Source organism: Mirounga angustirostris, unplaced genomic scaffold (genome assembly GCF_029215605.1).
Source record: "Mirounga angustirostris isolate CCGP_5_RB_7025 unplaced genomic scaffold, mMirAng1.0.hap1 SCAF_9, whole genome shotgun sequence".
Classification (NCBI taxonomy): domain Eukaryota; kingdom Metazoa; phylum Chordata; class Mammalia; order Carnivora; family Phocidae; genus Mirounga; species Mirounga angustirostris.
In genome coordinates, this window is record NW_026991717.1 from 108,717,656 (window position 1) to 108,742,922 (window position 25,267).

A 25,267-nucleotide genomic window follows, 5' to 3' on the forward strand; every position below is an offset into this window, starting at 1 on the left:
TGTTTTGGGCTGGGTAATTCTTTCTTGTGGGCAGGGAAGGTGGGGGGGACGGTCTCCTGCACTGTGAGATGTTTAGCAGCATCCCTGACCTCTACCCGCTAGATGCCAGGAGCAACATTCCCCCCCACCCCCGCCAGTTGTGACAACTGAAAACATCTGTGTTACAAAATGTCCCTATGGTGAGAGGGATCACCCTGTGTACGGTTAAGTGTCACCTGGCCACGGGTGCTCAGATATTTGGATAAACATTCTGGGTGTGACTGTGAAGGTGTTTTTGGATGAGATAAACATTTGTTTGAATCAGTAGACTGAGTAAAGCAGATTGCCCTCCCTAAAGTGAGTGGCCCTCATCCAATCAGTGGAAGGCCTGAATAGAACAAAAAGGCTGACCCTCTGAGAGCAAAGGGAACTTTTCGTGCCCTTTTGAGTCTTGAGCCTACTGGCTTTTGGACTGGAATTACACCATCAGCTCTCTTGGGTCTCCAGCTTGCCAGCTGTAGATCTTGGGACATCTCAGCCTCCATGTTTGTGTGAGCCAATTCCCTATAATCAATCAACCTCTCTGTGCACATACACACTGTTGGTGGCTTCTCTGGAGAACACTGACTAACATATGCTGGTTGAGAACCACTGTTGTTGATTACATTACAAGAGAAAATACAGTAAATAGGGAAGAAGAAAGCAAAGCAGGGAACTACTTGGCAGTGGCTAGATGTTACCTTTCTTTCCAGAGATGGCAGTTGGAAGACACCTGAGTAGGAAGCCAATTTTCTATTCACACAGATTACGGTTGATAAGAACGGGGCTCAGTGATGCATTTTTGCCTCACACGTCCAAGATGTTGCCTGGCACAGAGAAGTACTGACCCCGGTGCTAGGAGGACAACATCGGGCAGACCCTGCTGTAAAATGAGAACACAGTCTATAAGCTGGACTAAAAAAAGGTTTTGTTTATAATCAAGTCACATTAATTTATTTGCCATGATAAAATACATGAAATGCACTGTTTTCATTCCAAACAGAGGATACCAAACTTTCTAAAATAATGTTTCTGAAGCAAACTCAAAGTCCATAAGGTGGAAGAGCTCAGCCATACAGTGCACTGCTCACCAGTCTCCGGATTCGCCATGTGTTACTTGTACGTGGAAGATTTCTTCACTGGGCCTTTTTTATTGCACACATTTTTGAAATCCAAGTTTCTCTGAAACGAGTTTAAGTTGATATCTGATCTAGTCTGACTAAATGACTTTATTTGGCACAAAACAGAAGAGTTGATGGCAGTTCATGTCCAATGCGTTGGAGCAGAATCTACTAAGTAATCGAATGTAGCACAGATGCACACTGACGCACAACAGATTCTTCCAGGTCTTGAAGACAGAAATCAGTCTGTGATTCCTTGTATTTAAGACATCCAGACTTGGGACTGTATAATCCTACCAGTTTTCAAAGAGTCCAACCATACAAACATGGCAATACAGCAGAGAACAATCAGTTCTAGATTTCACTCGTAGAAATTTAAAAATTATAATAAAATACCACAGAGCTACATTTAGTTTAAAACATACAGACACAAATTACATTATAGAAACTCTTCATGTGGCTTATTTTACCTCAAAAACTACTAAAAAAATTACACTTATCAAGGATCTGGGTTACAAAGTAAGAATTTGCCTGTGCAGATAAACATTAATGGAATTGTACCATCTTCCAGACTCTCTTTTTCCATGATTAATATGTATTTCCTTCCGTTTAAAGTGAGACTTTTCCCGGGGTGCCTGGGTGGCTCAGTCGTTGAGTGTTTGCCTTCGGCTCAGGTCATGGTCCCAGGGTTCTGGGATCGAGCCCCGCATCGGGCTCCCTGCTCAGCGGGAAGCCTGCTTCTCCCTCTCCCACTCCCCCTGCTTGTGTTCCCTCCCTCGCTCTGTCTCTGTCAAATAAATAAAATCTTTTAAAAAAATAAATAAAGTGAGGCCTTTCCATTATGAATTCCTTCCAATAATGAATCACTATGCTATTAACCCCACTCTATTTCTTGTCCCTATTTACTTTTTAGATGATCTACATCAAAGAAATGAAAACGATATTTTCTCCATTGCTTTTGTTCCTTTTCCCATATGTAAACAATATGTTTGGGGGAACTTTCCAGGAGGCTGAAACTGGCAAGGTTTTATTCCCTGTAATACCAAAGAACTAATATCCTTCTTCCTAAAGGCTAAAGAGAAGTACGGGTGGTTAAACTACAGTAGAAAAGGAATTCCAGCAACATTACTGTCTAAACAATATGTTTAGAATATTTCTAAAAAATAAGAATTGTGTCAATTAATTACTGAGTATTAAATAATATATGACTGCTTCTAAGACATTCTAGAGTTTACAGGTTGGAATCCTGAAGTTAATAGGTTTAGCTATAGAACACATATAGTTTTCTTTATATGGTTGGTTTTTATTGAGAATACTAAGAGAGGGGCACCTGGGTGGCTCAGTCGTTAAGCGTCTGCCTTCGGCTCAGGTCATGATCCCAGAGTCCTGGGATCGAGCCCCACATCGGGCTCTCTGCTCGGCAGGAGGCCTGCTTCTCCCCCTCCCACTCCCCCTGCTTATGTTCCCTCTCTCGCTGTGTCTCTTTTTGTCAAATAGATAAATAATAAAATCTTAAAAAAAAAATACTAAAGAGAACTTAACACAATTTTTTTGTTGTTAGAGAAGGGGGTAGAGGGGCAGGGGGAGAGGGAGAGAGAATCTTAAGCAGGCTCCACTCCCAGCATGGAGCCCAACGTGGGGCTCGATCTCAGGACCTTGATATCATAACCTGAGCTGAAATCAAGAGACGCCCACCTAACCGAGCCACCCAGGTGCCCCAAACTTAACAAAATTTTAATACAAATCCTCACAACACCCCTCTGAGGTAGGTATTACTAATATCCACTTTACAAATGGGAAATCAGAAAAGCAGAGCATGAAATAATAATCTCAAGATACATAAATCAAGAAATTTTGGTTTTCGGGGCGCCTGGGTGGCTCAGATGGTTAAGCGTCTGCCTTTGGCTCAGGTCATGATCTCAGGGTCCTGGAATGGAGCCCCACATCCGGCTCCCTGCTCAGCAGGAAGCCTGCTTCTCCCTCTCCCTCTACTGCTCCCCCTGCTTGTACTCTCTCGCTCTGTCGAATAAATAAATAAAATCTTTAAGAAAAAAAAAATAGCTTTATTAAAGAAATTTTGGTTTTCTTATAAGGCAGACTTCACTTTATGAGTTCCAGAGTTGTGACAATATGCTAATGGTGACAAATACTGAAACAAGTCTGTTTTTCTCCAGAAAAGAACTATATGTAGGATCTGGAAAGAAGGGAAAATTCTAAGCTGATCCAAGAAGAAAATGTCTGTTTAGTATTTGCCTAATACATTGATTAAGGTGCATATAGCATTTCCCGTTTGAAGAGCTTGGTAACCATTATGCAAACTGTATTATATGGTTAAGATTTTGGCTCCATTTTGCAGATGACATGGTCAAAACTAAAGGGTTTAGCTGGAAGAAACTTTTTTTATCCAAAACAGATTTTCTTAGTAAGGAATCATGTCTTAAAAAAATACACTCAGGGCACAGCATTCATTAATCATATAACAGTTATTTTATTTTATTTTATTTTTAAGATTTTATTTATTTGTTTGACAGAGAGAGATAGCAAGAGCAGGAACAAAAGAGGGGCCGTGGGAGAGGGAGAGGCAGGCTCTCCGCGGAGCAGGGAGCCCGATGCGGGGCTTGATCCCAGGACTCTGGGATCATGACCTGAGCCAAAGGCAGATGCTTAACGACTGAGCCACCCAGGCACCAGGCCTGTTATTTTAAAAATATGTCTGTCGAATGAATGAAAAAAATTAAAGTGGGGTCAGTCCCCACACCACTATTCACTGGCTCTCTAGAACCCACCTCTTGGGACTTTTTTTTCTATAAAATGGAGTTAATATTTTTCCACTTCCTAAAACAGAGAATACTATGAAGACTAAGGAAAGGGGTGCCTGGGTGGCTCAGTCGGTTAAGTGTCTGCCTTGGGCTCAGGTCATGATCCCAGGGTGCTGGGATTGAACTCCACATCGGGCTCCCTGCTCAGCGTGGAGTCTGCTAGTCCCTCACCCACTGACCCTCCCTCCACTCGTGTTCCCTCTCTCTCTCAAAGATATAAAATCTTAAAAAAAAAAAAAGACTAAAGAAAGAAAATTTGCTTTGAACTTCTAATATCAAAAGGAACTATATGAATGATAATAAAAATACAGTTAACCATTACATTCTTAACACCCAACAAATGGAGGTATATTTCAGCTTTAAATTAATGTTGTCTGCCATGGCTAATCAGCCACAGCAAACTCTTAACAATTTCTTCAGACTCTGCCCTGAAGTGCTGCACTACCCCTCAACTCATATGCACCCTCAATCCACCCTTTAGCTACACATTTCCCGTGTCAAGGACTAACGACTGGGGAGGAAGGAAAGAACAGAGAAGAAAGAAATCAGAAAAAATTGTTATCCTAATGAGAAAAATAAAATTTTACTTGAAGAAGGCTAGGGAATATATCCTGAATAGCCTAAAATACGAAATCAATGTTAATATTTGTGTTCATCCTATGAGATGAAATCTTTGAGGGTAGTGTAAATTTGAAAAATTGCTTAAATGACTTAAGACTAGATGAAGTTCTGACCCCAAAGAGCAACACATTTGTTTTTAACCACTCCCAATATAATTGATCCTATATCAATAGCTAGATTTCTTTCTCAACACATTTCAATCTTGACCCCAGGAAGCTTTAGTCATTTGTCTGAGACGGAAACTCAACGGCCTTAGACAATGCCCAGTGGTTTCTTCATTCAGCCTTCAAGAAAAACTTATCATTTCATAATTCACCTAACCTCACTGTTTACCCACAGAAAACCTTTTGTGCCCTCAGAATGAGCTAGAGGCTCCCTTCTGACTGAACCCTGACACTGTCAGGAGGTGTCCTCAGAAGGACGCCGTCATAAAGGAGCTCAGAGTTTCTGTATACACGTAATTTCTAAGCCTCACAAACCAGATCTACTAACATGTCTGTGAGGCTCTGAACCGGGCAGCATACAAAAAAGATGGTGCTGTTTCAAAGCCTCTCTCTTTTGTTATTCTGGACTATCTAATCTTTGAAATGTAAACATTTCAGAAACAATTTAGGTCCATCCTTTGTGATGAAGTTTCACCAGCTCTCCCCCAGCTACAGAAAGAAGGAGAATCTATCGTTTAGTTCATCAGTTTTAATTTTTCTGATGTTATAGCTTTGTAAGTTTCACTGCTATAAAACGGAGCTAAGTTTATTCACAAAGGGAGAGTTATCATGGATTTTAGACATACTTCAAGGACATTGACTGTATCTACTCTGCTAGTTATGGATCAGAAAAAAATGAAAACTGTGTCACTGAAGAATTACTTTTTCAAGTGACACTTAGAAAATCAACATCAGCTTGGGCAGCCTAGAAAATCCTCTGACACTGAGAGTAGAAAGATAATTTATATTTTATCATTTTCTTTAAAAACTGATGTAAACCTCTGGTCATAAAAAAATCTCAAACTGTTCTTATGGTCTTTAAGAAAATGCTCTAGGTGAAGGTAACAACACTGGGTGTTGGTCAGTGTAGATCTATCTGAATCTGTCTCTATGTTTGTCTGTATATATGAATCTTCCTATTTCTCTCCGTAGGATTTTAATGTCTGAATCTTCTCCCTTTCTCTCTTTTCACTAGAATATTTTTTATTAAAAATGAGGTATGCTCAATATCAAAAAATAAAAGCCAGGTAAGATGTTGCAGAGCTAATAAGTAAAAAGTGATTTTAAGGTGCGCCTGGGTGGCTCAGTCGTTAGACGTCTGCCTTCGGCTCGGGTCATGATCCCGGGGTCCTGGGATGGAGCCCCACATCGGGCTCCCTGCTCAGTGGGAAGCCTGCTTCTCCCTCTCCCACTCCCCCTGCTTGTGTTCCCTCTCTTGTTATCTCTCTCTCTGTCAAAAAAAAAAAAAAAATCTAAAAAAAAAGTGATTTTAAAACTACTTATGATTATAGCTACGCCTTAAAGCAAAATTTGTATAGATTATAACATATAGTTATGCATTAGAATAACTTTAACTTCCTATATGGCAGAAAATATTTTTAAATAGTCTTCATAGTGGCGTATTCATGTGAAAAATTAGCCAAAAGTGATAGTCTACAATGTTCTTTAAAAAATATTTCATTTACTTCATTTTCAATTTGGTTTTACTGATTCACTACAACTTAGAAATTCTATAAATATTTAAAGTTCCATGGTTCCTACATTGATTTCTGATTTCTAAATTGTGATTTACGAATGTTCATAGCTCTACTTGAAGGCTACATTTTAATAGCCATATGTATATCTTACAATAAGAAGACCTCATATATACAACCTTAAAACTGTGAATCAATGGTAAAGAAAAAAAGTTAATAGAAGTGGAGGAGGAAAATAATTCATGAATAAAAATGCATGTGAATTTTCTTTTTCCAAATGGGTATAAACATCATGAAGGAGAAACTGCTACTCCACAAGGATAGTGTCTGCATTTTCTTGCGTGAGCTCTGACTCTAAGGCACAAGGTGAATCTAACTGCTCTTGTGACGAGCGAGAACTTTTCAGGGGGACATCAGACCAACTGTCACAATATGGCTGAAATCTCTGGGCTAACGCATTGCCAAACCTTTGGCATCGGTTATATCTGTAAGATTTACCTTTGTGTGTATACATGTGTTCTAGCAACTGGCTTTTTCGGAGAAATTTATGACCACAGATGGAACAGCTGATTTTTCTTTTCCTTGAGAAAGAAAAATTACAGTTTAATTCTACTGGCTCTGTGTCTTTGGAGATCAAAGCCACTTGACTGATCTGCAGAGGCTCTGTGGCACCCTGGTTTGAGTGGTCACGCTGCTGCTCATTCTCCGTGACAATGAAGGAGCTGAGCCTGCGGCATTCAAGGGCCTCACTGTTTTCATTAAGTGGATGCACTTCACCAAGGTCATTGCTTTCCAGAATGGAAGCAGGGACACCAAATGGGAGGGATCCAGACACATGGGTATGGAGATGTTGCCGTAGGTTACTACGGGAATCAAAACGTTCCCCACAGTAATGGCACAAGTGTGTTTTGATGCTGCTTTCGGTGAAAGTGGGGCCTGTCACCTCAGATGAGGGTGAGGGGTGGCTCTGGGAGAGCGCAGACTCTGGGTCATATGTCTCCTGCTTGATGGACACTGGGGGCTCCTGGCGCCCCTCCAAGGCCTGGGCGGCAGGACGGGCCCTCTGCTGTTCTGCAGTGCCGTCATCCAGCCCGATAGCCAGAGAGAGCTGCAACTGGCGGTGGTCACCCTGGACAGCAGCTCTGTTGCCACTGTTACTGGAAGGAGCGTCCTTGACCTCCAGCCCGGGCTTGACAGCTGTCTTTTGGGTCGTTGAGATCTGAATGCCATACAAATTTGAGGACTGCACAGTCTCTGGTGAGAACGCTTGATTCATTTCAGTCGCAATGTGAGAAAGGTAGTCGGCGTGAAGAAATCGAATCCCTTCCTCCAAACGACTGTGATCCACAATCTGTTTTGGCCCTTTCCCCGTGTACATAATGTGCAACAAATAGCTGAATATGTCAGGCTGGATGTCAGTTGGTTGTATTTTTATGCATTCACTGTTAAAAACAAACAAACAAAAAAAACAGACCCACACAAGATAAAATGACCAGTTGGCCTTTTGGTTAGCACTATACAGTCTTAGGCTAATGCAATTTCTTCCTAAGAAGTTCAGACTCAGCGATCTGCCTTGATGAACTACATCAACAGAAAATTAAACATTCACAGTACACCAGCTTTATGGCCCAGCAACAAGTCTTCACGTATTCAACCTACTGCCGAAAGCTGGGAAACACACACAGATATTCTGATTAGTTGAACAATTAGTGACTCCTAAGTGGTAGGCACTATACTAGGTGCCAGGGAGGAAAAACATAATGAATGAAACAGATACCTCCCGCTTAAGGAACTTAACAGTCTTTTGAATACATAACCAAAAGAACTGAAAACACGGACCCAAAAGACGCCTGTACGCCAGTGTTCATCACAGCATTACTCACATTAGCCCAAAGGTGGAAACAACCCAAGTGTCCATCAACAGATGAATGGATAAGCGAAGTGTGGCATATACATACAGTGGCATATTATTCAGCCAAAGAAAGGAATGAAGTTCTGAATGATGTTACAACATGGGTGAACCTGGAAAACGTTTGGTAAGTGAAATAAGCCAGACTCAAAAGGACAAATTTTGTATGGTGCCACTTATAATAGGCAAATTCATGGAGGCAGAAAGTAGATTAGAGTTTACCAGGAGCTTGGGGTCAGGTGGGGGAGATGGGGAGTTATTGCTTAATGGGTACAGAGTTGATGTTTAGGGTGACGCAAAATTTTGGAAATGGTAAGTGGTGATGGTTGCACAACACTGTGAATGTACCTAACGCCAGTGAATTGTATGATTAAAATGGTCAAAATGGCAAATTTTATGTTGTATACATTTTACCAAAATAAAAAATATTTAAAATTTTAAAAGGATCTATTAAAATTGGTAATATTTAGAATTTAAATTATACTAATCTTATTTTGGCTTCCAAACTATAGTAATATATCTACTCTTCAAATCACAAATGAATATAGGTATAACTTTGAAAAACTTTAAAAATAACCGCAAGCTCAATTTTTAAATATGAATCTACAATTCAGATAATAGAAATAACAGCATAACAAGAAATCAGCAAACGCCCTGCAAAATTAGGATAAAGAGAACGTGAGGGAAGTGTTGGATGTCAGGGAACAATGGCTCCAGTCAATGGACTTACCTTCCCTGAAGCAAACGTTCCTGTCTGCTTCAGAATGCACAGGGTATCAGATGCTGGCAATCCATTTCTTTAATTCCCTTATCTCAGGATTCCCTCTTGGGTTTCAATCTTAGCTCTCACCCACCCACTTCCAGGGTCTGTGGCAGGGGTTTTTTATATCAGCACAGAGCTGTTAACTGAGGATTTTTAGTTGCTCAACAGAGATACCACGTAGCAGGCCTGACACCTTTGTATCTCTTGGATTTAGTTTAGCATGGTGCCTGGCTCACAACAGGCGCTTTGGGAGCTGAACCAACTCATAGCTTTTAGACGAGACTGATGTGAAGGCACTGTTCCTAATCTAGTTTCTACATTGACACCACCCATTACATGTCCCCCACTCCAACCTCCTCCCCACTTTGTGTCATGCATTCCAACCATTCTGGTCTATTCTGTTTCCTGAATGTACTAGCCCGGTTCATATCTGCCTATGTTTTCATGCAATTTTCCCTCTGCCTGCAATGTGCTTTCTTGCATTCCTTTACAATATCCAAAAAACTCCTCCTGATCCTTCAAGATCCAGGGCTTCTGTAAAGCCTATTCCAACCTCCTCAAAATAGGGCTGCTGACACTCCACTCTACCTTGTACAACACTTCTGTTATAGACATATCACATTAGTTATTGATAACAGTAGCTGACAGGGTAAAGCTCTGTTCTAAGCATTTTAATATTATTAATCCATTTAATCTTCTCAACACCATGGGGTGAGTATACATACTATGCCAGTGTTTTACAGAGAAGGAAACTGAGGCACAGACAGATCAATTACACCGCAATTTTTTTCTTTACATGTGTTCTCTATTAAACTATGAACTAACTAACTCCTTGAGGATAGGGAGCATTACTAGCCTGTTACTGGGGTCTAATACAGTGCTTACATGTAAGTACCCAACAAATATTTAAATGAATGAACAGGTAAATGAAAATGTGTGATTGAGGCTAGACTACTAAGTATTTCATGTAAGGTCATTTAAAAAAAAACAAGAGAATTCTATCTCTTTCAACCTAGGGTGGATTAAAACTATTCTTTAAGAGCTCAGAATCTGAAAACGACTTTCCTGCCCACTCCCTACATACCCATCATGTTGGGATAATCCACATTCAAAAAATCAAAACACTTTTTGAAAAAAAGTATTTGAAACAAATGTCTTCTGAACTGTAATATGGAATATAAGGTGTGTAGAATTATGACATTATACTCTTGTTATGAAAGTGTTATAGAATAGATATCAACAATTCAGTGAGTCAGAACATAGATCGTTAAAAGCACAGATCTGCATTTGAGGATAACTTACTAGCTGTATAATCCTGGATGGGCCAGTTACTTGACTCAGTCTCAGTTTCCTTTTCTCTAAAATAGTATGGATAATAGTAGAATGTACATTAGGCAAATACTTATGGGCTAAGCCTTCAGTAACTTTTAGCTATTATTGTTTTCATTTTTACCTTCCACCATGGATCCTACACACTGAGATGAATTACTGGATGTGTGTAAAAAAAAAAAAAAAAAAAAAAAAAAAAAATATATATATATATATATATATATATATATATATACTTCTTAAGGTGACCCCATAACAAAGAATCCCCCAAATGATGTTATAATAAGGCTTAGCTATATCACAACATTAAAAACTCTTCTGATTTACAAAAGCACATCCTTACCTTGTTTGGTGAATAAATATCATCTTGAAATAGTTAGAAAAAGCAGCAAGCACTGCTCTGTGGGCTTTGAAGTAAACATCTCCAATGGCAACTGTGCAATCACACAGAAAACCAAATTCTCGCTGCATGTTCAGCTGCTGCAGAAGGACAAGGCTATGGCTAGCTGTGTCCATTGTGGCTCTGAGAAAAAGGACAATTTTTTTTTTTTTTTTTACAAAATTAGCTACAGTTCACACAAACCTACAGAGTACAAGGAGGCCTAAATTTAAACGAGATTACTTAATAGTTTTTAATACTGTTAATTTCACCCCAAACCTAGCTAACATTAAATCCACTCATTAAAACTGCAAAATATGGTCTTTTTTCATCTAAGAAGGTAGCTTGGTATGAGTAACACAGAAGCAAAAGGAAGGCTGTCTTTTTTTATCTATGTGACCGTGCTTCTAGTCATACTGACCCCTTCCTCAGAGCTACAGGAGTTAAGTTATGTGAAAAGCACCTTGTAATGGAAACTGCTATTCAAGTGTTAGCTAGAACTGTCCATATCACTGTCCTGGCTGGGCTAGAGCTGTCAGTGCTCCGTAGGGAGCCCTGTGAGCTCAGGGGACACTGGCCCTCTAACTATCATACGGTACGTTTGGGAAACATGATCAGTCACAGTATGTGCAGGAGCCCTTAAAATAGATACCAAGCCACATCCCATGATTTACATGGGGCCCAGGAACCCAATGGAAAGAGCCTAAACCCTGATATTAACTGGATTCAGACACATACAAGCATGGAGGCTCCTGAAGGAACAATACAGAATGGGACCACTGGTCTTGGAAAAACCATGCACGAGGAAAAACATGCATAAGAATTATGGCAGAGAAGTCTAGTGTGAGCAGCAAGGGATTCAAAAGTGCCAGAGTTCCAGGCAGATTGGAGGCTCTGCTTCATCCCGACTGTGTAGACAGACCCAGTGCCTTAAGAAGAAGGCAGCTGTCGTATAAAGGGCATCACTGGCCAGCTGGGAGAACCTTCTCTAAAAGAGCAGTTTCTGAAGAAGAGAATGAAGTTTCCTCACTAGCCAGAGACCAAAGTCTAAGGAAGTCAGTGATGAGAGTGTGGAGTTAGCTGTCCGGAGACTGGCCACAGCTTGGGCAGCAGACAGCTGAGTGATCAATAATATAATAAAACTAGCCAACATTTACAGTGCTTCCTGTGTGTCAGGCACTTTTCACTCATTTAGCTCTCAATATGACTATACAAGAAAGGGAATATTCAGTGCATGTACAGATGAAGAAACTGAATCAGTACAAAGAGTTAATTTACTCAAGTCACACTGCTAATAAGTGGCAGAGCAGGGGATGGCAAACCTGGTCACTGGGCTCCAGAACCCAAATGTCCTCCCTTTCCACCTCCCAGAGAGAACATGACCCACAAACTGGAGATGCCTAGGGAATGGTCAGGTTATACATCAAGATATCTCGGGAAGCCTCAAGAATGTTTGGAAAGGGAAACTAGGTAAAAACCCAGATTTCCTGCTGCTTAATTTGCTTACACAAATCTGATACAGAAACAAATACTTATTAATGGATAAAATCTAGGCAATAACTGGTAAACAAAAAAGGTAATTATTACTGATACAAAGTTAAATCTATTTTTATTAAAATTACATATTTAATGTACTGATATGAAATAATCTCTAAGATATATTAAGTGAAAAAAAGCAAAGCACGAAATTGTACAGAGAAGACTACTATTTATGCAAAAGGGGATGGAGTGGTTATTTTAAAGGTAGGGGAGAAATTTATACAGAAATATATTCTTGTTTATGTACACATCTCTGGAAAGATTCAAAGAAATGAGTGAAATCTTTGCTTCTGGGAGGGAAACAAAGGAGCAGGGTGGGGGAATTGTACTGTTTAAACTTAAATTCTTTTTTTTTTTTTTCTTGAGAGAGAGAACGGCCTTAAGCGAGCTGGGGGTGGGGAGCAGAGGGAGAGGGAGAGGATCTTAAGCAGACTCTGTGCTGAGCGTGGAGCCTGCTGTGGGGTTCCATCTCAGGACCCTGAGATCATAACCTGAGTTGAAATCGAGTCGGACACTTAACCAACTGAGCCACCCAGGCACCCTGAACTTAAATCTTTTTATTGAAGTTTAACATCATAAGTACATTCCAACATGTATTCCTTTTCCCCTCATTTTTAAAAATTATGAAGGGGGTGCCTGGGTGGCTCAGTCGTTGAGTGTCTGCCTTCGGCTCGGGTCATGATCCCAGGGCCCTGGGATCGAGCTCCGCATCGGGCTCCCTGCTCCTCCGGAAGGCTGCTTCTCCTTCTCCCACTCCCCCTGCTTGTGTTCCCTCTCTCGCTGTGCCTGTCAAATAAATAAATTAAATATTAAAAAAAATTATGAAGTATTTCAGATAGACAAATAGGTACAGAGATCAATGTGACAAACATGCGGCCAGCCAGCCACCCCTGAGCACATAAGGTAAACATTACAAATGTGGTAGAGACCCCCTACTATCTCTCCCTCATTCTAACTACCCATTACCTTGCCTCCAAAGGTAATCATCACCCAGACTTTGGTGTTTATGACTGTCTTGTAACATCATCATGTTCCTACTGCATCTGTATGTATCCCTTCAGAAGGTATGGTATTATTTTGCATGTTTTAAAATTTTATATAAATAATATTGTATTTTAAGAATCCTGCAACTTGCTTTTAATTCTATTCATACATTACTTTTAAAAATTATACTTACTCAAACATTAAGTTTCTCCCAAACCTCCCCCAATTAAAAAATAAATAAAAACAAAACTCTTACTCCTTACCATCTCATTTTAAAAGCCTTTAAGCAGTAATGAAATAAGAGGGAACAAAATAACAGAACCTACAGAGACCTGAATGTAAACCAAACTCCAAATTGTGAGTATTGTTCCAAAAGCCATTTAACTAAAAGTCACTATTTATTGTATTTGCCGCATTACCCGGATTCTAAAACACCACCGATTTATTAGAGAGAGATTTAAAAACCAAAATAAAACTGTATGCTGGAGATTTCACCATGTGAAAAACACGTGTCTTAGATTCAATGAAATGGTTCAAACTGAAGTAGTTTAAACTAGCTTGACACATTGTTAAAAAAAAAAAAAAAAAACCTCAGATCATAAACATTTTCACCAGATCTATCTACATACATATATATATACACACACAGACATATATATATAGTGCAGTAGTATAATGAACTACTGAACCACATGGAAATGAGAAAGGGCACACTAAAAAGCCACATATACAAAACTCTTGTGGTTAATGGTCTATGAGTAACAGTTAAATTCTTCGCTTACTGAACATTTTTTGAAGAGAAACTTAATAAAGAAAAAATTATTTGAAGGCATGCATTATACAAGGCCTAGGGACAGAAGAAAAATACTTACATGCTGCAACCAAGAAGACTGCAGGCTAACATGAACCCCAATGTTTATAGCAGCGATGTCCACAATTGCCAAAACATGGAAAGAGCCCAGATGTCCACCAACAGATAAATGGATAAGAAGATATGGTATATATACAATGGAATACTACTCAGCTATTGAAAGAATGGAATCTTGCCATTTGCAAGGATGTGGTTGGAGCTAGAGGGTATTATGCTAAGTGAAATAAGTCAGTCAGAGAAAGACAAATACCATATGATCTCACTCATATGTGGAATTTAAGAAACAAAACAGATGGACATAGGGGAAGGGAAGGAAAAATAAAATAAGAGGAAAATGGAGAGGGAGGCAAACCATAAGAAATTCTTAACTATGGGGAACAAACTGAGGGTTGCTGGAGGAGGGGATGGGGTAACAGTGTGATGGGCATTAAGGAGGGCACTTGAAGTAATGAGCACTGGGTGTTATATGCAACTGATGACACACTGAATTCTGCCTCTGAAACTAATAATATAGTACATGTTAATTAAATTGTATTTAAATTTAAAAATTTTTAAAAGAAGACTGCAGGCTAATAGGGGAGAGAAAACATAAAACATGGTAATTATGATATGAAGTAAAAGTGGCAAATGTCATAAGGAGCATTTCAGAGAACATGTTATGAAGGGGAGATCAATATCAGGCAACCCAATGAAAAATAAGCCATTTGAACTGGATTTAGATGAACAGGCATAAGGTAAACATAGCATTCCAGGCAGGAAAAAATAGAGTGAATAAAATTACAGGGAGGAGTGTGAATATATAGGTAACTGAAGAACTCAGTTTGGCATAGAAAAACCAAAAGTAAGTGGGTAATAAGAGATGTGGGCAGCTCACACAGGGTACCGAATGTAAAACTGAAAGGTACTCCACTTGTGTTTGAAATGAATGATGTTAAGATGTTTTTGCAGGAGGGAGAACAGCATAGTAGTTAAAGCTTGGACTCTGGAATTAGACAGCTTGGATTAAAATTCCAATTCTGTCATTTAGCTGTGTGATCTTGAGAAGATGCTTAACTCTCTGGTCCTTGGTTTTACTTGTAAAATATGGATAATTACAGTATCTACCTCACAGGTTGTTACATAGATTTAATAAGATAATGCACATAAGCACATAGAAATAGTGAGGCCAGGGCGCCTGGGTGGCTCAGTTGGTTGGGCGACTGCCTTCGGCTCGGGTCATGATCCTGGAGTCCCGGGATCGAGTCCCACATCAGGCTCCCTGCTCGGCGGGGAGTCTGCTTCTCCCTCTGACCCTCCTCCCTCTCATTCTGTCTCAAATTAAAAAAAAAAAGAAAAGAAAAAAAGAAATAGTGAGGCCACAGTAAGTGTTCAGTAAATACCAATTACCATCATCATGATCATCATGATCATCATGATCAGGCCTTTGAGTCAAGATTGCTCTAGTAGCAATACATAAAAAAGATTAGCAAGGGAAAGGTATGGAAAAATAAAGACCAGCAAGAAGTCCACTGCAATATCCAAGTAATGGCAGTGGGAATGAAGGAATACAAGAGATACACCAGACATAGAACTGACATGACTTGGCAGCCAGACTGGATGTGGTCAGCCACAGGGAAGATAAAGTCAAAGGCAAGTCTCAGAATTCCAGCTTGGATAACTGGAAGAATTCATTCATCCCTTCAGGTCATATTTGCAGAGTAACTGTCATGTGTTAGGTATCAATATAAAGGCAGGGTCCCAGAATGCCAGAGAAGAGGCATAGAAACTGGCTTCATAAAAGAGAAGTTTCATTTTGGACACAGTGAGTTCAAGGTGTTCACTCCAGGACATCTGAGTAGAAATGTTCAGTGATCAATGGAGACATTATGTAGGATTGGGACTCTATAGAGATCAGGGCTAGACAGGGAGAGGAGGTCCTCTGTAATTACACAGCTGAAGCCACCAGGAGTGGATGGGACTATTGAGTAAAATAGGAGGGGAAAAAAAGCTAAGAATGAATCCCCAAACAACACAAAAAAGACACAACAAGAAGAGGAGTAATAAGAAAACATATCAACATTGAGTGGGGGAAAAGGGGGGTGGGTGAAGGAAAGGCAAGAACCTGGGTGGGGAGTGCTCCACCAATGGTGGAAAGTACTGCAGAGAAACATGGGGATGAGGCCTATTACAAACACCCCAAGTGTGGTGACTAAGAGATTTCTAGCGACCTCTGACAATAGTCTGTGAAAGTAGCCAGAGCAAAATCTCTTCACTGCAAGGGAATGTTAGACAGCAAAGGCCATAAAGGGTAGGTACAGATAGGATAAGACATTGATGATGGGCACCTTCAGCTCAGAGAAGACTTTCAGGCTGAAGAGGGGTGGAATCTCCAGAAGCCAGAAGGAACACAAGCAAAAGTCTAAGTGTAGCAGTCAGCCATGGAGAAGAGAGGGATTTCTTTCTGACAGTGGCAAGGAGATGGCTGAGGTGAGGAGAGAATCTCAGAGTACTCTGTAGATGGCTTCCATTCACACACTATGAAGGCAGTCCATATGCAGAGGGAAGAGCTGAGTTTAGATCTTGAAGGAAACCTAGAGGGGCACCTGGGTGGCTCAGTCCGTTAAGCGTCTGCCTTCGGCTAGGGTCATGATCCCAGGGTCCTGGGATGGAGCCCCGCATCGGGCTCCCTGCTCGGCAGGAAGCCTGCTTCTCCCTCTCCCACTCCCCCTGCTTGTGTTCCCTCTCTCGCTGTCTCTGTCAAATATATAAATAAAATCTTAAAAAAAAAAAAAAAAGAAAGAAACCTAGAGTAACAATCCCTGATGCTAATATATAGTGATGAAGTTTATATAGAACTTTCACATAAAATAATTTTTCTGTTTCAGGGGTGCCTGAGTGGCTCAGTCAGTTGAGGGTCTGGCTCTTGGTTTCCGCTCAGATTGTGATCTCAGGGTCATGGGATCAAGCCCCATGTTGGGCTCCATACTCCGCGCAGAGTCTGCTTGGGATTCTCTCTCTAAAATAGGTAAATGAAATCTTAAAAAATAAAAAAAAGCATAAAAAGATTTTAAAAATTTGTTTCAGATGAAATACTTTCTATTAAGCTACAAGTTCACGGACTGTCATTTTTGTTAAACTCAGTGAATTTTTAATTTCAGGTATTATATTTCCAGGTCTAAAATTTTCATCTCATTCCTTTTTAGTTTCTATTTCTCTGTTGAGATTTCCTATTTGTTGACACATTACCACTTTATTTTGCTTTACATTCTTGAGCATAGTTATAATAGCTGCTTTAAGTCTTCTCTGCCAAGCCCAAACTCTGGGTCATTTTGGAGTCAATCTCCATTAATTAGGGTGATAGTTTCCTGTTTCATTTTGGACAATATCCTAGACATTGTGATTACTGTGGTAAAGACTCTAGATTCTGTAATATTCTTTCAAAAAGTACTGATGTTTTTGCTTTGTTGTTACAATTAACTTGGCTGGACTTAAACTCCAAATTCTGCCTCCCTCTTGGTTCAGTTTTTTTAGTTGTTGGTGTGCTGTATAGAGGTTTGACATATGTGTAAGTTTAGGGGGTTGACAAGAGATTCAAGCTGAATTATACACAATATTTGGGGTCCCCAGAATCCTTTCTAGGATTTTCCTTTTCTTTCCAGCTATGTGGTCACTCTGCACTCTGTCCTCTTTTCTTCAAGCAAGTAAGATTACAGGTTATTAACCTAAGTTTGGCCGGCTCCTCCTGTCACCAATTGGAGCCTTCTCTCAGGATAAAAGCCATAAAAATGGAAACTCATCCACTTCTGTTCCCTTCTACCAAGTATAGACTTCATTCCAGTTTCTGCCTGATTTCTGTCACTTTTAAATGCCATCTGATAGCTTCTAAAGCTTTTTTTCAAGTTACAGATTTGACCCTTGAACCACATCAGTTTGAACTGCATGGGCCCACTTATATGCAGATTTTTTTGGATAAACACAGTACAGTACTGTACATGTATTTTCTCTTCCTTATGATTTTTTCTTTTTTTTTTTTTAAATAAGCTCTAGGCCCAACATGGGGCTTGAACTCACAACCCAGAGATCAAGAGTTGCACACTCTACAGAGCCAGCCAGGTGCCCCTTACGATTTTCTTAATAACATTTTCTTTTCTTTTCTCTAGCTTATTGTAAGAATACAGTATATAATACATGTAACATACAAAATATGTTAATTGACTGTTTATGCTATCAGTAAGGCTTGCAGTCAATAGTAGGCTATTATTAGTTAAGCGTGGGAGGCTGGGGGGGCAGGTGTTAAGTTAAATGCAGATATTTGACTGTGCAGGGAGGTTGATGCCCCTAATTCCCACGCTGTTTAAGGGTCAATGTAGTTTCTAGTTCAGAATTGTCCCAAGAGGAACTACTCAGCCATTATTACCCTTTATCAGTTCTAAAAAATTCTGGCCTCGGGGCGCCTGGGTGGCTCAGTCATTAAGCATCTGCCTTCGGCTCGGGTCATGGTCCCAGGGTCCTGGGATCGAGCCCCACCATCGGGCTCCCTGCTCAGCGGGAGGCCTGCTTCTCCCTCTCCCACTCCCCCTGCTTGTGTTCCCTCTCTCGGTGTGTTTCTCTCCGCCAAATAAATAAATAAAATCTTAAAAAAAAAAAAAAAGTTCTGGCCTCAAGATCCACTTACACTCTTAAGAGGAGCATTAGGGACTACAAAGAGCTGTTGCTTATGTGGGTTGTATTTATCAATATTTACCATATAAAAAATTAAAAGTGAGGGGGCGCCTGGGTGGCTCAGTTGGTTGAGCGACTGCCTTCGGCTCAGGTCATGGTCCTGGAGTTCCGGGATCGAGTCCCACGTCAGGCTCCCTGCTCAGCAGGGAGTCTGCCTCTCTCTCTGACCCTCCCCCCCTCTCATGCTCTCTCTCATTCTCTCTCTCAAATAAATAAATAAAATCTTAAAAAAAAAAATTAACAGTGAGACATTTAAAATTTTTAATTCATTTAAAATAACAATAAACCCATTATATATTAACATAAATTTTTTTTCTAAAAAATAACTACATATATTTTGTAAGTGGGAAGGGTAGCATCGTTTTATATTTTACAGTATTCTTTAATACCTGACTTTAAAAAGTACAGCTGGGTTCTTTGCTTCTGTGCTCAATGTGTTGCCACAAGCTGTTTTGATTCAAGTAGATTAAGAGATCTTGCCCTTGCAAAAGCAAGATCCTTGTAGATCCTGAAAAGGTTTCAGGAACCTCTGGGGGGTCCCTGAGCCATACCATACTTTGAGAATCTCTGCCCCGTGCTATCTTTTTTTAATCCTATGAGGTAACAGAGCAGGTACAATACTAGTTCCATTTTATGGTTGAGGAACCATAGGCTTAGAGAAGGTGGGGGAGGTACCCAAAGTCAGACGACTAGCCATTAAATGGTGCTGGTAGTACTTCAAGTCTGACTTTTAACTCATCCCCTTTCTTCAAAACCCCCATCTGAAACTTTTAACATACATACTAATGGCACATTTTGCAAATATATTGAATTGAATAAAGGGAAAATTTTTCCAAGTTTATAAAATGAAACGAATTCAGAAATGCTTAAAAGAAAAAAACACCACAACTTAGATACATAATAGGTTCACTCAAACTTCTTTGTATAGTAATAGACCTTTGACATTTTAAGGCAACACAACCAGATTTTATCTGTCAATAGAGCCAATCCAACACAAAGTTATTAAAAACATTTTCTAATACAGCCTACTTTGTAAACTTATTAGCTAGGTTTTTCATATAGCCTTTGCTCATCCTTTCTTTTACCATCAATATTAGTTTATCTAGTATGTGGAATAGCTAAAGCTTCCTATGCATACAGAAAGATCTTAGAAGTTTTATTTAAGAATTTTGGGTGGAGGGGCACATGGGTGGCTCAGTTGGTTAAGCATCTGCCCTCGGCTCAGGTCATGATCCTGGGGTCCTGGGATGGAGCCCCACCTCTGGCTCCCTGCTCAGTGGGGAGCCTGCTTCTCCCTCTCCCTCCTGCTCGTGCTCTCTCTCTTGCTCTAATAAATAAATAACATCTTAAAAAAGGAAAGAAAAGAATTTTGGGTGGAAATTTTAAGATGTGAGAGAAGTTGCAAAAAAATAATTTATCATTTTATTACATTTACAAATACGAGAGCCCAAATGAAAGAGTGCTTCATCTTAAGATGCTGTATCTATTATCAAAGTGGTATTTATACTGTAATAATAGAATTAGTATTGATATTTGAGAGACTACAAAACCTTGTTTACTAACTAAATTGTAGTAACTCTGGATTAGCTCAAACTAAGTAGCCTAGAACAGTTTTATACCAGTATCCATTTTTGTTTAATTCAAAGTTAACTTGAAATTTAACATCTTTTGATTTTTACTTATTTAAAAAAATCTTTTGTATTAGTTAGACTGGACTCTCAGATCTATGGTAGCCAGATGATATCCTGGAATATACAGCTTTTCATTCTCTCGGGCTGTAGAATCTTTAATAAAAACGGGACAAAAGGAGTAGGACATCTGTTCCTGTAGAAAATAAACAGTCTTAGATATTTTCTCTGTGGTTCCTACCACTGTGACTTTATTATTAAATTATCATAAGACAAGGAGACAGAAAAGTTGGCAGAGGAATATGTACAGCTTTTTTGAAATACTTACTCATGGCTATAAATACAAAGGTAAAAGCAGAAATATTCAAAGTGCCACGTGATAACAGACTTTATACAATGATTTTAACTTTTTAATGGTACTTTCACATGATGATTATGGAGGGATAACATTTTATAACCTAGAGAAAGAATGTTCGCAGAGATCATTTTATCATGAAATAGTAGCTCTTACCACTGTACTGTGAAACTTTCAATGTAGAGTTGTAGTGATGCCTGCGTCCTACTCTAGACCAAGCCAAACAGAATTGCTGAGAGTGAGTCTCAGATCCTTTTTTAAAAAGCTCTTGTTCTAATATGATGCCTCAGTCAAGAACCACTGTGTTAGAAGGGAGCCAAGGAAACCGAAGAGAATATTTCACACTGTAAAATTACAGAGAAAAAGAAGCAATTTTACAAGAAGTGCTCAAAATGTGGGAATTATACCAATTACATTAAATGAACAAAAATCAACTATTATAATTCTAATTGTAACTTTAAACAAAAAAATTAACCAGATTCTAAGAAACAAAAGTGCTCTCAAACTAGTAAATTGGACACTGGGGGCAGAGGAGGAACATACTATTTTCAGACTTCTTCTAAAAAAGTATTTAGGAAAAAGAGGTATTTACTCTCATACACCATTATGCCTATTTTCATAACATCTGAAGATGATATGGAAATCGCAAATCTGAAAATATTGAGATAAATGTGCAGTAATTCTAGACATCTGCTTACAATAATCACTGAAAATATTAGAGAAGAGGGTAAGAAGTAGACGTGGTAGATGACACAGGAAGAGCAGTTATGCTCTAGAAACCTTTAACGGAACAGGGAAACGTTAGTTTGGGGCCTGCCTGTTGCCAGACACAGCCAGCCTACTGTATCTCTAACCATCTAACCAACATGTGGGATGCCTGATAAAGCCACAGCACCAGGCAAACAAGAGTGCTAACACGGTAAGTGCAAACTGCTAGTGAACCTTAAAAAAATCAGAACCCTGTGAAGGAAAATAAACAATTCTTCTTAGTCCACTAAAAAAAAAAAAAAAAAAAGACTGCATTTCTGAAAGAAAAAAATAAGGTACTCAAAGGACAGTAGGAAGCTGGATAACGACAATGCTAGTATAGACCTAGAATACAGTACAAACAAGAATAATTATAATTTCTGAATATAGGTGAACCAATACTTCCTTTGCCACAGAATGCTCCACAAACACGTTATCCAGATGGGTTAATGAAGCCCTTTGCTTAAAGTGCCTAGAGTTTTTCACAAGGAACAAAATGTCATGGTATGATTGATATGTATAGGGAAGAAATGATTTAGAAAAATTTCAAAAATAACTAACAATAATATAAACACTTTTTCTTCAGTTAAGATTAAAAAAAAGAAAAGAAAAAAATTCCCGCAAGCAAAGGGAAAGCAGATGTGTGAATAAATTCAATTACTAATCCTGAAACTGATGTTTATTTCAAATACTTTCCTCTTCCTCTACTCTCCCTAAGCAAGTTCAAGCAGCAATATCTTTCCTATCCTAGAGGGAATAATTCTGTTCTAGTTAAAATAGCTACTGTTATAATGAGTAAATACTACACGCAAGGCCTTGTGCTAAGTGCTCTATGTACATTCGTTTAGTCCTCACCTTGACTATGTGCTATTTTTTTTTTTTAAGATTTATTTATTTATTTCTTTGACAGAGAGAGACACAGCAAGAGAGGGAACACAAGCAGGGGGAGTGGGAGAGGGAGAAGCAGGCTCCCCGCGGAGCAGGGAGCCCGATACAGGACTCGATCCCAGGATCCTGGGATCATGACCTGAGCTGAAGGCAGTCGCTTAACCAACTGAGCCACCCAGGCGCCCGACTATGTGCTATTTTTATTTCTATTCTACAGATGAGGAAAAACGTGGGCTTAGAACACACAGCTAGCAGACAGTATAAAGTGGGGATCAAAAGCTAGGTCCGACTCCATAACCTGGGCTGTTACTATAAATTGGAGTAGTATTTTTCTTAGCATTCTTCTCTCGAAAGATTGAAGTTCACATGCAATTGGAATAAATAAGCAGAAAGGGGGCACAGGAAGTGGTGTACAAATACTTTATAATTTATCAAGATAAGAGCACCTGCACTCCTTTTTTAAGACAAGAAGAAAACCCTGCAAAAATATAAAACCCCCAACTCTGTTCTGGCCCTATTATTACAAAAAAGGACAAGTTTTTCTTTAACAAGATGGTCAAGCACCACCTACGGGCCACAGTAAATAAATCACTTTGGTTCAGTGGTGGGGAGGGCATTATGCAACACTTCCCAGCACTGCCCTGCCAGGATATTTTACGGCCAAGACTCTTGGGCCCCTCCTCCCCAGCTAGACAGCCTGGCTCCTGCGCATTCCCCTCAGGAGATAGGGTGGAAGCACACAGCTCCATTTTCTAAGGCAAAGAGGGCAGCTGAAAGTCCTGCTCAGCCTCTCTGGGCAACCACAGGCGCCAATAAATCAGCCACAGGCGATTCTCTCATCCCTTTCCTGGCTTGAAGTGGTAGCAAGATACAATGCAAAAGATCACTGACTGGACTTGGGAGATAAGTGATCTAGCCTTGAATTCTACGGCAAGTGACAGCATCACAGAAGTCAGGTAAATCTCTGGCTGTTGTTTGTTAACATAGAAACAGTACTACTTCCTTTTTTGTCAAGTACTCAAAATTCATCTATGAAAGTGGCTAGCCACTGCAGGTGCTCAATAAACAGCCAACAACCCCAGCAGAATAAGACATTAAGGGAAGGGTTGGGCAAAAAGGTATATATAGCAAGTCATCTGAGGCCCCTCCCTGCTTTGTTGCTGACCATCCCTTTGATGTTCCACTCTTTCCTGATAACCTTCCAGCCATCAGAACGAATCTATTCCGAGTGCTATCCCAGGATCCTGCTCCCTATTAAGAAACTGATTTCTGATACTGGATAGTTAGTTTACCCTTAATCAAAACACATCTAGGTTCCTAAAGACAACTTTGATGCCTTAACCTAAGGAAGCAACCAGTGCGGCAAATGTTGGTTATTCTTACAGAGAATAGGGCTGAATTTTGGAGGAGTCAGGCTTTGAGCCCCAAAAGACATCATAGGCAGTCTCTTCCACCTAAAGATAATGCCAACCCCATTCCTTAAAATACCTGAGCCATCACACAACAGCCAAGCCTTGTTTCTCAATAATCTGAGTCAAGCCAAGTATAATCACCTCTGGCAGACCGTCTCTACAGTGAGTGGGTTAAACTGGCACTGCTCTCCTGGTGTGGTGGAGACCCCAATAACCAAGGCCTGGAGCCCTGGAGTCCAGTTACTCAAAAAGTGTAGGGCTTCGATCAAGCTACACGTTCGTTAGGCCGGGTGTCTTCATCTGTAAAACAGAGGGATGAACTAGATTTCCTGTAAGGCCCCTTTCAGCTTTAAAGTCTGTCATCCTAAAGTGTACTTTACACACTTGACAAAATCCTGTGAGAATCAACAGTTTTGCCAAAAAACTTGAGTCTCAAGAGAATGAGTGCCAAATGTAATTTCCTGGGGGGAAATGGGCGTTACTTTATGAAACATGTTAGCTGCTGTCAAATTCCAAGTACAGCGCTAGGTGCTGCCTAAGTAGCTTGATTTCTCAAAATAACAAGTGATAGGGAAGCAGTTAACGATCGGGCAAACTTTAAAAAGAAAAACTGGATTTACTCAGAATGAGATTAATATAATCTGAAAAAAGGAAGAAATGAATTATGGAGGGGGAGGAACTTCCTGCCCCAGAAACGGGGTAATCACAAACGGGGGTGGGGAAGGGAGAGGACAGTGGCCGCAGCGTCTCTCAATTTGCACCAGGAGACCCGCCCACTTGCGAGAAGGGTTCGCGCGGCCGCCCGGGGAACGCCGCGGGCCCGTCGGGGGTTCCCGCGCGGGGTCAGGCCCCGGCAGCCGCCTTCTGCGGGCGGCGAAAGGCGGCTCTGGGCATCCTCGGCCCAGTGCTCACTCGCGGGTGCCATTTTCCTCCAGTGCCCTGATTGACATGTCAAACGGACCAAAACACCCCTCTCCCCATCTACTTGCATCTGTCCCGCGACCGGCGCAGCTGCAGGCCGCCGCCCCGGGCGGCTCGCGGCGGGAGGGACTGAGCCCGGAGCAGCCCACAGGGGCCGGGCCGCGTCGCTTACCCAGACGCCGCCGCGGCGGCCAGCCGGCTCCTCCGTGCGGGAGGGGCGGCTCCCGCGCCGCGCACGTCACGCGGCGGCGCCGGTCACGCACCCTGCGGCCCGCTCTCGCGCGGCTTCCCGCGCCGGCCGCCCCGCGATGGGCCCACGTGACCGCGCGCCTGGTAGCCGGGGAGCGAGGGGCGCGGGGGCTGAAGTGTGCGTGCGTGCGTGCGTACGTGCGCGCCCGCCCGCCTACTCAAGTGGCCAGGCGGGGTTCGGCCCGCGCTCGGGGTACCTCCGCCACGGTCTTCAGTCGTGACTCTTGTAGGCGGAAGCGTGGAGACGAGCCTGAGCGTCACAGGCTTCCCACACACAACCGCGTGACCCGGGGACTTTCCCCAGGGTGTGCAAAAGCACAGCACTGCCTCACCTC

At 40.9% G+C, this 25,267-nt stretch overlaps 1 protein-coding gene across 6 annotated transcripts; it reads right to left on the reverse strand.

Annotated features, from left to right (window-relative positions):
• Nucleotides 1–944: 944 nt before the first annotated feature.
• ZBTB25 (zinc finger and BTB domain containing 25) lies at nucleotides 945–25,259 on the reverse strand. 6 transcript variants are annotated; one of them, XM_064571166.1, is made up of 4 exons: nucleotides 24,856–25,259; nucleotides 23,904–24,062; nucleotides 10,602–21,059; nucleotides 945–7,699 (listed from the first exon to the last, which is right to left on the reverse strand). In XM_064571166.1, the coding sequence occupies exons 3-4, from the start codon at nucleotides 10,772–10,774 to the stop codon at nucleotides 6,565–6,567; spliced, it is 1,308 nt and encodes a 435-aa protein (XP_064427236.1). In that variant the 5' UTR covers nucleotides 10,775–21,059; nucleotides 23,904–24,062; nucleotides 24,856–25,259; the 3' UTR covers nucleotides 945–6,564. The 6 variants fall into 6 exon arrangements, with proteins under 6 accessions (XP_064427236.1, XP_045756984.1, XP_064427238.1 ...); XM_045901028.2 differs by lacking the exon at nucleotides 24,856–25,259 and having other exon boundaries at nucleotides 10,602–10,781; nucleotides 20,872–21,059; nucleotides 23,904–24,845; XM_064571168.1 differs by lacking the exon at nucleotides 23,904–24,062.
• Between the last annotated feature and the right edge of the window lie 8 nt (nucleotides 25,260–25,267).

Coding starts and splice junctions, on each gene's coding strand:
- ZBTB25 (XM_064571168.1), bottom strand. CDS start 10,774: ATGGACACAGCTAGCCATAGCCTTGTCCTTCTGCAGCAGCTGAACATG. Junction 7,700..10,601: donor ATATTTATTCACCAAACAAG/GTAAGGATGTGC, acceptor TGTTTTTAACAG/TGAATGCATAAAAATACAAC.